Below are 13,681 nucleotides of genomic sequence, written 5' to 3' on the forward strand. Positions count from 1 at the left end.
GGAAATATGGCTAGTTGATCGTCTAAATAGCAAATTGAATAAAAGGTTCAGCAACCTCTTCACTTTATCTAGTAGTATTCGGGCTTTGAACGGACATGAGTGCTTTACCAGAAGTCTCGCCAACAAAATTCTTGGTTTCAAAATTTATTTCTTTACCATGAATATCTAATATCTACCTTATGGGTTGTGTGGTTCCTATTTTTGCTCAGGCCAGCTCTGCCTCGATCACACTCTCCGCAACACCCGGGCATGTATGAAACTTGATAACCTTCAGCCCACCCTTGGCAAGCAGACTCGTCCAATCGGCCTCAGTTCGCTCGCGAACATTCAAATGAGCCAGCATCATCATATCCATATTGGTGGCTGCCAGAGTAGGCTTCTCCTCGCTAACAACAATCTCATTAAACAGCACCCGCGAATAACCCCTCTTTAACGCAGGGACGAGATTCTCAATAATCTTCACACTCTCGTCATCACCCCAATCATGCAAGATCGAGTGCAGCGAGTACGCGCGAGCCTGCTTGATAGGCTGCGGCGTGAAAAAGTCATGGGCCTGCGCTTCAAAGCCACCTCCGGCGGCACCCACGTCCACTGTCGCAATAACGGGCTCGCGGTCTTGCAGGAAAATCTTGCCGGGATGGGACTGGTATCGCGAGGCGAAAGTTGCGACATCGTGGCCGCGGCCACCGCCGACGTCAACGAGGAGAGCCTCGTTGGCGGAGGCGTCGAATCCTTCTATCAGACGGTCCTGGACTGGGTAAAAGTCGAACCAGTCTGGCTTACCGACGCGGTAGGAGGCCATGAATGAGCTGAAATGGTCGAGGTGAGGGGGTGTCGCGACAAGCCAGTCGAAGAAGGGTTGGTTTGTCTTGTGGGCTGATTGGAAGGGTCCGTCTGTGCCGCTGAGGCTGGGCGGGATGTAGCCGTTGTTTTTGAAATGCTCGGGGAAGCCGTTGAAGGAGGGGCGAGAGACGTCGTAGCAGAAGCAAATGCTATCCTGGTATTTATCGGCCGCGAGCTGGTTGCTCAGGGTTGTTGCGAGGAAGACACCGTTGTGGAAGGTAATCAGGTTCATGGCGACCAGGTGTCTGATCAATCGTTCGAGGAGAACGACATTGATACCTGTTTTTTCGGACAAGGCCGATGGGCTCAGTCCCTGCTCTCCGGCTTCCTGCAAGTGTTGGAATAGCTTGACATCGACCGCGATGCGAATAATGGAGGATTGGGCAGGCTGGTAGTGAAAAAAAAAGAGTTAGCTTCGACTCTGAAGTGCGGACATTGGACGGGGAATTAGTGTCCTTCTTACCTCTGCCCAGAAGGTACGCTGGACAAACTCGCTAGGGATTTCGAGGGACGAAATCAGTGCACGGCTGTAATCAATCAATGCCTCTCTTGAGCCTGCCTCGTTCTTTTCAAATGCGACACGGGCGGCGGTGATTCCGTCCAGGATCTCTGACGGGGTCTGGGATACCATTTTCAAGACGAACCTCAAAACCCGTGTTAATAAAGACAATTGAGCTGCAATGCAGTGCGCCGAGCCTGATATAATGAGGCGTCTAAATATAAAGAGCTGGCATCTTCGAGCTTGCCTCGTCACGATCAACGAGTCCAGGACAACCCCTCCTTCTCCTTTCAGGGGCTTAGCCCAAATGGTTCACAAACTTGATTAGCTTCAACAGGTTGAGAGGCCGGCATTTCTAGTCTCCGACAGGTACAGCCAATGAACATCAAGTTGTAACCGTGCTAAGTGCCGCGTCGAGTCTGGCAACAGTATAAATAGTGGGGGATAATTCAGTCATGTGTAAAATGCCATGTGCCGACGTGCCGAAGCACCAGTTGGCGATTGACTTTCGCCCCCCCGGGAGAAGATATTCCTTTGTGCTGATTCGTACTCGGTACTTCTTCGAGAGGAGCAGAAAGGTACGAGGAGGCCCAATGGGGGTTGTATACGAGCCCAGGGTCCAGGACTTGGGAACACAGTTGCGTCCCCAATATCCCGGGCTGGCCAGGTCAGGCATAGGTCTGTGCTATGACCTATCAGCACTAATAGACCGATTGTCGCACGCTAAGTCCCTTAGCGCTCCTTCGTCTATGTTGACAGGGGCGAATGAAAATTGCAATCTGAGATCGATTGTCCCTAAGAACGAGCCTTCCATCTTGATGTTAATAAACTCACCGTTTCCCCATTAATTTGCGGGCAAATGAATCGGATTCCTACCGCTCATCTGCAAAAGTATGGGGCGTATGGGGTTGAATCGATAGATCCTCTCAGTGGACTGTCTCCTCAATCACCACCTCATTTTCTAGTCTTGACCCGCAGTGGGTCATTAACGTGTCAAACGAGTTGGGGGCGGACCGCGGACCGTCCGTTCGAGTAGCACAGAGTATACAGCCCACGACGCATGAGGCTTACCGGTAGCCACCGGATAATTAAGCGAGACGGCATGATCCTTGATGAGACACTTCACATATTGCTTTGCGTCGCAAAAGTACCTTGGGATCCACTCAACCAGGATGGTGTTACGAACTGTTTTTCTCCCCTTATTGGGGTTTCTTCCTTTACGGACGCATGTATGCCATTGTCGCGGATCGTGAACCTGGCTCCTGGGTACGAGGCGCATAATGAGCTAGTTTGAAGGGTCCTGTGCGCCAATCCTATATTCTTATCGCTCTTAACTAGTCTCTCTGCCATGTTGATGCTGTCACTGGCGATTCACTTCTCTTCCACATTTTGAACCGGTTCCTTAGGAACCGAACGCCATGGCTTTCGATACGAATGTTGATTTCAGCGAGAGCCGCGGGGCTGAGATCAATGCTATCGGATGGGTGTTTACGGGGATTGCGATTGCGACTGTTGCTTTGAAGATATTCTCGCGAGTAGAGAGCAGACGGGCGGGATGGGATGACTTTTTCATCTTCTTTTCATTGGTATGACGGTGGCACTGAAGCTTAAGGCGAGTCATGTCTAACCTAATTTCTCAGGCTCTCAGTATCATTGCTACTGCATTTGTCTCCTATTCCGTCACTCTAGGGTTCGGGAGACATACCGCCGCAGTTGTTGCCGAGCATGGCATGGAACGCTACCAGAAGACAGCCTACTGGCAGATTGTAGCATTTCCGTTCAACATTGGTACGTTGATCTGAAGATGCATATCTTTCGCATGTTTCTGAACAGGAAGTTAACATGATCAATACTTGTAAAGGCGCTTTTAGCTTTCCAAACATCTCGATCTCGATCTTGATCGTGGATCTGCTGGATCCCAATGAATATCGCAGGTGGTCTCTCTACCTGATGTCAATCTTCCAGGTTATCTTCGCCATGATCTCAGTTTTCATTGTGTTCTTTCAATGCAAGCCCACTTCAATGCTTTGGAATCCTACTGCAGGCGGTACATGCTGGAGCCCGGATGTCTTTGACGACTTCTCTTACTGGGTCAGCGCCTATACAGCATTGACGGACATCGTCCTTGCTGTCGTTCCCATCCGAGTATTCTGGAAATTACAAATGCCCCTCTCTACGAAGATCAGCGTATGTATCATGATGGGATTGACGTTCCTATCCGCAATCGTGACTATCGTGAAGGCAACCTATCTGCACCTGTTCACCAACCATACCGACCCATGTTCGTCCATCTCCCCCTTCCCCTGGTCTCCCAGTCTGCTACTGCTTGATAAATTGCTAAACCTTCTCAGTGTGGGTTCCTGTTACCTTGGTGATTTGGGGGCTGTGAGTGTTTTTTTCCCTTGATATGCATTCCACGTCCACTAACAAAATTATCAGCATCGAACAAAACGTCGTCATCGTCGCCGCTTGTATCCCAACTCTCCGGCCCTTTTTCCGCAAAACGTTTAATTCCACAAAGGGCTCCTCTGGCGGAAGCAACTCACATACCCGCTCGGGGTCCGCATTTAAACTCGGCAACATTCCACCCAGGAAAGGTCCTGCGTCTGTCTCCGAGTTTCCTTTGAAGGATGCGGCGCAGAAAATTCAAGGCGGGGAAAGCCATGGTAGTGAAAATGGATCGTGGCACGCAATGGAGCCATGAATCGTCTTAGGGTCGTTCAAAAGTATTTCGTTTTTAAGAGTTTGAGCGATAGATGCCAGTGTTTTATGAATCATTATATACCCCTTTACTCAGCAGTGTGTTTAGTTAGACACTGCCGCGAGACATTTATCGAAACTTTAATCCCATAACATTGAAGTGGTCCTTAAATTGTAATACGAAACGCCATGTGCGCCACGAGTCAGGCTTTATCTGGTATACATACCTACTAGCTATATCCATGAATGCTGTGGGGCTCATTTGGTCTAACCTTAGGAACCCCCAACCTGGAACCAACCACTTTTTGTTCAAGTCAATAGGCTTCAAAATACTTTTTTTTTGTATTGTTAATAGTGCTAGTCAAAATAGTCGGTGCTGCCTAGTTTTATCCTTGATACAACTTTTCCGCAATTTTGCATGTTGGAGGCTCCAGTATTCCTCCATCAACCCAGTGGGGTACTAGTAAGTAGATGCTACTGTGGGTGTTTAGACCCATCGGCCGCGCATCCCCCACCTCCCCTCTCCATCCCTTTGTTCAACCCACATCAACACCTCCAACATGCCTCCTGCGGCCCAAACAGTGAGTGAATCCGCATACAGCGACTTGATCTAATCTACCACCACTGCATATAATGCCTTGTCATCGCAAACTCGCTGCCTAGAGCTTACCCCGCACCGCGACTACGAGAGCCCCCCCCCATCATGAGATGGGATGCTGCGCGCAATGCAATCCTCTGCTCAACACAAACCCAACTGAACTCGACCAAGACCAAAGCTAACTCAATGGACGAAAAGACCCGCTTAGTATCCAACCTCCGCCTCCTTATCCCCCGCCTCCGCCTCCTCCAAAAGAAAGACACCGCCTCCTCCGTCGTCCAACGCCGCGAACTCTCCCAACTCCTCGCCGAAGGCCGCGAGTCCTCCGCCCGCATCCGCGTCGAAAATGTCATCGCAACCGATATCGCCGTCGAGGTCATGGAGATGGTAGAACTGTACTGTGAACTCCTGCTCGCGCGCGCCAACGTCCTCGACCAACTCGCTTTCGGAGAAAAAGGGACCCGCGCACGCTTGCGCGCGAAGGAATTATACAAAAAGCAGACGCAGTCGCAGACGCAGTCGCAGACTGGTGCGGCGGCTAGTGCGGGGGTCAAGACTGCTGAAAGCTCGGGGTCGAGGTTTGGGTTTGGTTGGTTGGGAGGGGGCGCGGCGAAGAAGGAGGCTAGTCTTGCGGATGATGCTGGACTGCTGAGCGATGATGACGACACCTATATGGATACTGCGCTGGATGAAGCGGCCACGGTCGTTTTCTACGCTTGGCATCGCTTCCCGCATGAACTGCGGGAGCTGACTATGCTGAGGACTATGCTGGGTGAGCGATATGGGAAGGAGTTTATGACGCTGGCGCAGGAGAATAAGATTGATAATGTCAAGGTGCCGGATCGTCTTTTGAAGGGTCTGCGCGTGCGTCCGCCTGGTCAAGAATTGGTGGAGAGTTATCTTCGAGAAATCGCAAAGGCGTATGGTGTTGCATGGCCGGAGGAAGATGCGCAGGATGAACTGGGAAGTGCGCCGCCTGAATTCGTGGATGATACCCAAGATGACGGTGACGATAGTCAAGGAGGCGATTTACCAGTCACCCCGTCAAAGTCGGGTGCAGGCGCCGCTGAGGCCAGACGCGCCTCGGATACCAATGAACTAAGCAGAGCGACGCCTCCACGAGGTCCTGCTGCTGGTCGGAGTCCTGTTAGTGTTGCTCCGCCGGCACCGAGGACTGATAACCCAAACCCGCGGGTAAAGGTTCCGGGGCCAGAAGAAAACGGCTCGACGAAGGCTTCCGGTGCGGCAGGGTCACGGCCTCAGGGGAATAGCAATAATGGTGGGATACCGGAACTGGATGAATTGACACGGCGTTTTGCAGATCTCAAGAGAAAACCGTAGACCTGCAGTTTCCCGAGGAAGAAGGTCTTGTGACAGCCAGCGCTCAGCCAGCCACTCTGTGTTCTTTTCATACCTTTTTGCTGGTGGAATTTCTAGGATTGAAGAATGTCCTGATCCCACTGGCTTCCTTTTCTTGCAGACCCATGAGCTGGAAATTTATCTCTTAATCTGCGTCACACATTTTCATTCTTGCAAGCTCTCGCACCGTACATAGTCTTGGGTGGTAATTTCATTTGGCCTGGCGCTAGTTGAGTTCTAAATTGATGTCAGTAGTATTGACGAGGAAAGCGTTTTCCCAATCCATGAATGCCTACTGAATGCCTGCTGAAATGAATAATAGTAAATTTTCGAGTCTGGTGTATAGCTGGACATCTTCTCAGGAGCGGCGACGGGAAAGAGATCGAGGCTTGATCGATCTGGGTAGATCTCGATCTTGCAGGGCGATCTAGATCGCACCGTTATATCAAGCTGCGAGTAAAAAAAGTTAAGGGAGGTATACATTACACAGCCAGAATTAATTTCACACATACCCTGTATACTACTAGTAGGCAGTCAGTACCTAAAGTAATCATATCTTTACTACCACCTGGGCATATAGTATACATTTAGTATGCGGAGTATAGTAAAGAAATGAGGAGTCTCACGCCGTTAAACTAAAAAGTGGGACTAAACCCAGTTAGAAAAGTCCGGGAAATTGAGAATCTCCAATCCGATGCATCCACTCGACAACACGAGCTCCGTCAATTTCAACTATCTTACTAGTAGTAACATGGGAGCGCGCCTCTTTTCTCCCTCGTGACTGTCCAGACGACTACTAATACCCATTATCCGCGAATCCTCCTCCCTTCCCCTTCTCCCACCAAATCGACCCGATCAAAACACAAATGCCGGTCTTCATGCTCCACGGGTTCCGGTGGCCTCGCGCAGGTTTCACCGGAATACGAGTCTACGTCGTCCTTCATAATTTGGAAGAAGCCGCCGCCGAGTACATCCAGCAACCACTCACCACCGAGCTGCTGACCGAATCCTTCAAAAAAACTCAACCTGACCTCGTTCCACGACTACCAGAACTGCGCTTCATCGAGCAGTACGATCCCAATGACGAGACTGGTAACACCGTGAGCCAGGAATACGCCTATGTCGGCGCGAAGGTCGTCGTTTTCCCCGACGGCGGTGGTTTGGCGCCTGCGCCCGGCGCTGGGCCGGGATTGAATATTGAAGATGTTGTCGAGCAAGGGTCCGGTCTGACGGACGATCAGACTGCAGCGCTGGAGGAACTCCGCGATCGATTAGCGCCCGGCGAGAAGATTGGCTGGTTTATGGTTTATAATGGTGATCCGGAGAGATATTTCCCTCCATCCGAGGACGAGGATGAGGAAGAATATGAGGAGGAGGAGGATAGCTACGTGGATGAGAAATCCGAGGCCCAGTCGCAAGCTGCGACTGAGCCGGGGACTCCCCAGAGTTATACGGTACGTGAAGGATCGATCAGAGCATATCTCCTCTTCTGTTCCCCTTTACGGAGTTTTTCGCATGCTAACATGCCTCGGCTATTTTAGGCTCGTCTGACGAGGCTCTTCAACCGCATGAGCTCTTCTTGAATCCACTCACAATTTCCGACCGTGTCGCAATCGCGATCGCAACTGCAACCATATAATGAATTTCCTACCCACCGCATGCCATATCTCAAACGCCAAACAACAAACCTTAAGATCGGAGCTTCACGAATTTCCACGCCTTATGTCAGTCGAAGCTCTTCCATAGAGCCATGTGCCAATGTTTCAATAAAAACTATACATTAGCGACAAATGCGCTACTTATACTTTAGCTCTCATTCTTTTCCTTGTGAATTTCTTGCGTACTAGTAGATCTTTCTACTATGCACTAACTTCATTCCCCGCAAATCCTAACTGCCGGTAGGTGAAAAGAGTCCAATAAAAAGACAAACAAGCTCCTTGGAACTGACTCAGCAGGAAACTTCCATGAATTTTCTTCTTCTTTTATTTCTCTATGTCTTTAATCAAAATGCTGAAAGGAAACTTCCTTAAGTACCAGGCGTGTCCTTCATCACGAGAAGAATACCACAACCAGCTCTGGACCGCATGAAGCCTGACATGGCATTACTGTCCGCCACTCCAGTACCTTTTCCTAAAGAAACTCCAGCCATCCTTGTATGACCGGAGAAGGAGTCAGGTAGGTCACCTCTTCTGGAGAAAATGACATCGGACACTGACTTGGGCATATAGATTTATCAATCCCTTTTGGCGGCGTTCGACAACACCCGGCGTGTTCCGGTATAAATACCGAAATTTTGAAAGAGAAGGAAGCACACAAAACTTTCCGCATTTTGGACCCCCCCCCCATCCCTCCCACAATACTCAGAGAATTTCTCAGGGAGAGCTCTGGAGACGTGATTATCCTCTCCGAGGTGGAGGTTGGAGGAGAGTATGCTATCCCTGTTCCAAGGTTATGGTTCCCAGGAGCTTATTCGGGTCCATGAGAGCGTGGTATCCAACTTCCATCAGTAAGCGAGCGTTTATTCTTGAGAGCCCAGGTAAAATTCATTCGCTGACCGCACTTACAGACTTTAATGCATTATCAAAGCAACCCAGTCCGGGTCCACCATGACAGCCACTGGTCGATTCAATGTCTCAAGAGCAGCTCTGCAGCATGGGTCGGTCGGAGACGGATACACTCATAGTATCAAACCGCTCCTGTGGGAGAAGAAAGACGAGAAGAAGTACAACACCGAATGGAAACCCGAAATCTGTGGCGGGGACTACAAAAACGCACCTGAAAAGCTTCGCCATTGAGATCGTCAATTTGGTTTAAAGCCGCCGAGGACGACGAATTTACCGAAGACTATAAATATGATGGCAAACCTGCCTAACGTGAGGCTAGCCTATATAGCAAACAGACTACCGTTGCAAAGAGAAGCCAGGAAAAGCGAGGAATTGAAGCCTATCAGTCATACTGGCAGAAACACCCGTTCTCCGACTGCAGCACAGGCTCGCCTCGGGGATACCTTCCGGGGTTTGAGCGATATGAGCTTAACAATGGTCCATCACTCATACGACTTGATAGCCCCCATCTATTGGGCTCTGTCAATCTATTGGTGCTTATTGACTTATCTTTCTAACACATTGCTTATATCTTCCGATATGACCATCCAGGGGGAGAGAATCCACACCATTGAGCAAATGCTCGACGCCCTGGAAAAGAGCGACGCTTCGGAAAAATACGATATTGCACTCTTTTGCTATGGAAAGCTGATTTCTGCGCATGACCTGCTCGGCGATGGGATCTGCCGTCTATTTGACTACGTCAGCTCAGCGGAACTATGGAAGGGCCACCATGATACCCAAGAATAATTCCAACTGCGATGGGAAAAAGCAGCCAAGCTACAGCAGCGAGAGGCAAAAGATACGAGAACTATTGAGGGAATCCGACGTTCGAATGGCCCGGCTACACGCACACGTCGGATCTGCTTACCCTGGCTGATTGGGATTCAGGATGACCATGAAACACTGGAGGGTGCTGAGGCTGATACCTGGACCGAGCTGGCCGATATCACCGATTAATGCCGGCCAAAAACATACTCTCTGAGTATAACTCAAAGAGAGCTAGGATGATAGCTTTCCAATTTCCTGCTACGGTGGAGTTTAGAACCTCCAGTCATAAGATTCCTAATTGCTTGGCTTGCAGACAAGGGTAAGGTACCTCAACTCCAGTCCTGCGGTATCTCTCGAGCCGGATGGACTGTTCGGAGATGATGCGGTGGGTGCTAGGAAGATCGTGAGTGGAGGAAGGAAGCCTGGCACGAGTACATCTAATGCTTTGAGAAGACAAAACAACTGGAGTTGAGGGTGTACGGTAAAGACTCCTTCTCTGGGCAAATCAATAAGTGCTTGATCAAAAGGCTCTCTGTGATCAAATGCGCAAAGATCTACAGCTGAGCAAGTCACGCATTCTCCCAGGTCGGTTACGCCAGCGGCAGTGGAGGTGACGCCTCTTGTCCAGATACGACCATCTACAACATCTCTGGGATCACCGTGATTGATCAACATCATCGGCAGCGCGTATGTCGGTGCCGCTATGAATGATCAACGGCTGGAAGAAGCTCAGACTAAGCATATGCTCAGGTGCCTGACGGATCTAAGTACTAGTCCCGAATTATTTAGATAACTAGGTATACATTGCACTACTTAACACGCTCTCACTGGTTTTTGATCTCTGGCCCGCTTTAAGGTTGCTTTGCCATTTGGATGCTTAGATACCGATAGGCGCCGAAATTAGATAACCACATGGATACCATACAGATAATTCCTTTTAGAGTACTGTAAGTATGAGAATACTGTTGTGGGAACTTGCAACTAGGGATGTAGTATACCAATCTAAGTATAGAAGGGGCCAAGGGCGGTGATTGGTGGCAGTATATCGGGGAGGCGAGCGGATCCCCCCAAGCTTCGTCCCCAGCATCAACCGAGGGCCTTAACAGATGCTGGCAAGGTGAATTGCTGGAAATTCTTCACAATGGTCCTCTCATTTATTATCGTACAGAACCGCCAGTGAGTGATATCCCTCAGCTCCCGAATCATTCGCCCTCCAAGTTCCGGTCCGGGCCCGCGCCCAAGTCCGCATTACTGATCAGCGGGTTATAGGGGCAAAACGCGCCTGGCCAAGTGGTATGCGCCATACAGTGTGAGTGGAATGGAAACAGTTCCTTTATCTACAAGAATCGGGACGCTGACTGCTATCTGCAATACAGGATGAGGAGAAGGTGAAACTAAAGGGCGAGGTTCGTTCTCCCGCCACGGATGACCATATCGCGATGCGATGCGATGCGATCGACCCCCGACATCCCCGCAACGACGACTACTAATTCACCGACCATATAGGTACACCGTCTTGTCGCGCCGAGAGATCAGAAGTACCAGTCGAATTTCGTCGAGTTCCGCCGCAGCACGAAGATTGTTTACCGGCGATATGCGGGGTTGTTCTTTTGCGTTTGCGTCGATGCCAATGACAATGAGCTGGCGTACCTGGAAGCAATCCATTTCTTTGTCGAGGTGCTGGATCAATTCTTTGGCAATGTTTGCGAGTTAGATCTGGTCTTCAACTTCTATAAGGTGAGTGATGGTGGTGGTGGAGTGATCGCATGGACCTTTCACCTTTCCCCAGGAATGCGGATACTAATGTGCCATGTGGAATAGGTCTACGCAATTCTGGACGAGGTCTTTCTCGCGGGCGAGATCGAAGAGACGAGTAAGCAAGTGGTGCTTACGCGACTGGAACATTTGGATAAATTGGAGTGACGGGCTGGATTGTGGTGGCATGAACAGAGTGCATATGTACAACTAGGGGAAGAGCCACTGGGATATCATATCGGAACACAAATATGGGTGCATTAGCAAGTCATTTGCATGGCGTTTAGGGGTCTGGGATTATGGAGGATATTCAATTTAAGAGCCCCCCCTGATTACTCTGTGGAAAGAGTACGGAGTACGGAGTACTTCGTACACCGTAGTATTCTGATAATGGAGTGATCTCATTTCTATGGATGATGCTATCATTTAGGCGTGAATGTCGAAATTTCTAGCCTATCTGATAGGGCTGGGTCTATGCCAAGGCCAGAGATCGTATTGTTTACTCCTTTTGATTGCCCAGACCCTGATCAGGGTCTCTTCCAGTGTATACTCCGTACTCCGTACCTACGTTATACTTCGTCCCCACGCTGGTGCAGGCATCCAGATTTTAACTGCCGACAAACACTGCCGCACCTGTCCGTGGGGTCCATGATGGACATGGACGAGGCGGGAGGGTGGTTAAGCTTAATTGAAGTGAATGTTTATTTGAAGGACCCATCGCGCACCGTTGGTAATTTCCCAGTCAGACCTGGGTGTGTGTGTGAGGTGATTGTGCTCATCGATGGCGAACACACCATTGATGTCTTGGCGGTCATCTTATAATTCAGCCCTCTCGCTACTTCACCCTGAGACTTTCCTTTCTGACTGAGTACTACGATGATCTGGACCATATGGTGCTACTGTGCTACCCAGATGGTTCCAGATTGTGAGACTCGTCTGGGTATACTGTACTCTGTACAAAAATGATGCTTCCTACTAACCACCACTGCCTTCCGCCAACTAACAGGACTCTGCCATGCCATCCATATATTGGCCATACCTCCACTCTCTCGAACCCCTTCTGCTGCGGTACTACGTACAGAGTGCATACTTCGTACTCGCTCCATACGGCAACAATCGAATGCAAAGCGCTAAAAAGGAACAGAGACGGACTCCCCTACCGCAAGGACAATCTCCGACAGTTCCTTGTTCCCAGACAATCCCGGCCGTGACGGTGCAGGACCCGCGACGGATGTGGTCCAATACCTCCGAAGGATGCACTGCCTACTCCGTGTCCATCAACCCTGATAAGTGGGAAGAGTTTGCGCGCGAAACAACTCATTTGAGTTGGATCATCGGTCCAAAGTACCTCACATACACTCTGTACACTCTGTATGGAGTAGATTGATTGTCTTGGCAAGTGGGAACTCTTCCCGCCTCGGGCCTCGACCACGAGTCTCGTTCCGATTCCTCTTTCACTCAATCTGCGGAGCCCGTTGAGCGGGGCGTCGTCGCTTCGTGTTACGGCATTGGTTCCAACAGCTCGGTTTTTTTGCTCGCGTGCCCCTGGATACTGGATCCCTAAGATGGTGATCGGCTACGGAGTACAGAATATGGTTTTGATGAGCCATACGGGCGACCGGCGGGACAACGACGGACAGCGATGTTTTCCCTGATCTACTTTGTACTCCGTACGTAAAGTCGATTTGTCCGGAAAGCTGGGGGAATGTGATGTGACACTTTGATCCGAGACACAGGAATGGAATGGAATTGGATGGCCTGGGCACCAGTTGGAACACGGTCACAGTTTCATGAAGAGAAAGCCGCATTCCCCACTCAACGACGAGTACGCGTTGCCCTTGTCCACCTTGAAACCAATCAGGATTGCCAGGAGCACGGATCGTCCCTAACAGCCGGTTTACAATACAAAGTTGATCACCGCAATGACCATCCGGCCCACGCGTTACTATTGTGGAAATTGGGTCAATCGAAGAATGGGGTAATTCAATTCAACGCGAGAGCCGACTGACCCATCAAAAACTTGAGAAAACCCGGCGAAACGAGCATACGCAGTCCATGTCTTGGCATACCGGTATTTACATACGTCTTGTGCACTCCACGATCCACCACTTTAACACTTCCCCCCCCTGACTATCGATTGGATTCCCCCTCCCTGCGTCAGCCTGTGACGTCGGTTTTTTTTTTGGTCTTTAGGGAAAGGATGCAGATCCGAAAACACGAGGCGCCGAGGCTGTGGCGCGGCAGAAACCGAAGCAGAGGCACACCTGTTCAGCAAAATACATGCCATCGAGACAGTGATAATACTGTATAGATATACGGAGTACGGAGCAAACTACAAAGTTATTTACGCAGAGCAAGCCAACAGAGCAAATCAAAACCAAACCTTCCAACTGATTATAGCCGTCCAGGAAAAGATTGACAGCTTAGTGGAACTCCCTCGCCACTCGCGGGGGGGGGCAATGCCCTTCCAACTTGCCCGCGCGGTTCAACCAATTTAATTGGTTGTCCCCTTGTGACAGATGCCCACCGCCGCGATTGAGTCCCAGGGCCTCA

At 50.1% G+C, this 13,681-nt stretch overlaps 6 protein-coding genes across 6 annotated transcripts; 5 read left to right on the forward strand and 1 right to left on the reverse strand.

Moving 5' to 3' along the window:
• Window positions 1–205: 205 nt before the first annotated feature.
• N7533_009743 (uncharacterized protein) lies at window positions 206–1,474 on the reverse strand (the record flags this gene model as incomplete). The annotated part of the gene is made up of 2 exons (XM_057106393.1): window positions 206–1,231; window positions 1,307–1,474. 2 exons carry the CDS (start codon window positions 1,472–1,474, stop codon window positions 206–208), a joined length of 1,194 nt encoding a protein of 397 aa, XP_056957842.1.
• Window positions 1,475–2,760: 1,286 nt separating this feature from the next.
• N7533_009744 (uncharacterized protein) lies at window positions 2,761–4,046 on the forward strand (the record flags this gene model as incomplete). The annotated part of the gene is made up of 5 exons (XM_057106394.1): window positions 2,761–2,928; window positions 2,983–3,130; window positions 3,204–3,623; window positions 3,694–3,727; window positions 3,782–4,046. 5 exons carry the CDS (start codon window positions 2,761–2,763, stop codon window positions 4,044–4,046), a joined length of 1,035 nt encoding a protein of 344 aa, XP_056957843.1.
• Window positions 4,047–4,745: 699 nt separating this feature from the next.
• Window positions 4,746–5,981, forward strand: N7533_009745 (IST1 family protein; the record flags this gene model as incomplete). The annotated part of the gene is made up of 1 exon (XM_057106395.1): window positions 4,746–5,981. The coding sequence occupies one exon, from the start codon at window positions 4,746–4,748 to the stop codon at window positions 5,979–5,981; it is 1,236 nt and encodes a 411-aa protein (XP_056957844.1).
• An 884-nt stretch (window positions 5,982–6,865) lies between these two features.
• On the forward strand, window positions 6,866–7,582 carry N7533_009746 (uncharacterized protein; the record flags this gene model as incomplete). Its single annotated transcript, XM_057106396.1, has 2 exons — window positions 6,866–7,453; window positions 7,541–7,582. 2 exons carry the CDS (start codon window positions 6,866–6,868, stop codon window positions 7,580–7,582), a joined length of 630 nt encoding a protein of 209 aa, XP_056957845.1.
• A 1,560-nt stretch (window positions 7,583–9,142) lies between these two features.
• On the forward strand, window positions 9,143–9,352 carry N7533_009747 (uncharacterized protein; the record flags this gene model as incomplete). The annotated part of the gene is made up of 1 exon (XM_057106397.1): window positions 9,143–9,352. One exon carries the CDS (start codon window positions 9,143–9,145, stop codon window positions 9,350–9,352), a length of 210 nt encoding a protein of 69 aa, XP_056957846.1.
• A 1,162-nt stretch (window positions 9,353–10,514) lies between these two features.
• N7533_009748 (AP-2 complex subunit sigma) lies at window positions 10,515–11,296 on the forward strand (the record flags this gene model as incomplete). The annotated part of the gene is made up of 5 exons (XM_057106398.1): window positions 10,515–10,549; window positions 10,643–10,682; window positions 10,750–10,779; window positions 10,880–11,110; window positions 11,195–11,296. The coding sequence occupies 5 exons, from the start codon at window positions 10,515–10,517 to the stop codon at window positions 11,294–11,296; spliced, it is 438 nt and encodes a 145-aa protein (XP_056957847.1).
• Between the last annotated feature and the right edge of the window lie 2,385 nt (window positions 11,297–13,681).

The sequence above is a fragment of the Penicillium manginii genome, assembly GCF_028828005.1.
Source record: "Penicillium manginii strain IBT 31320 chromosome Unknown utg000006l:1.0-4164085.0:1.0-4166146.0, whole genome shotgun sequence".
NCBI lineage: Eukaryota > Fungi > Ascomycota > Eurotiomycetes > Eurotiales > Aspergillaceae > Penicillium > Penicillium manginii.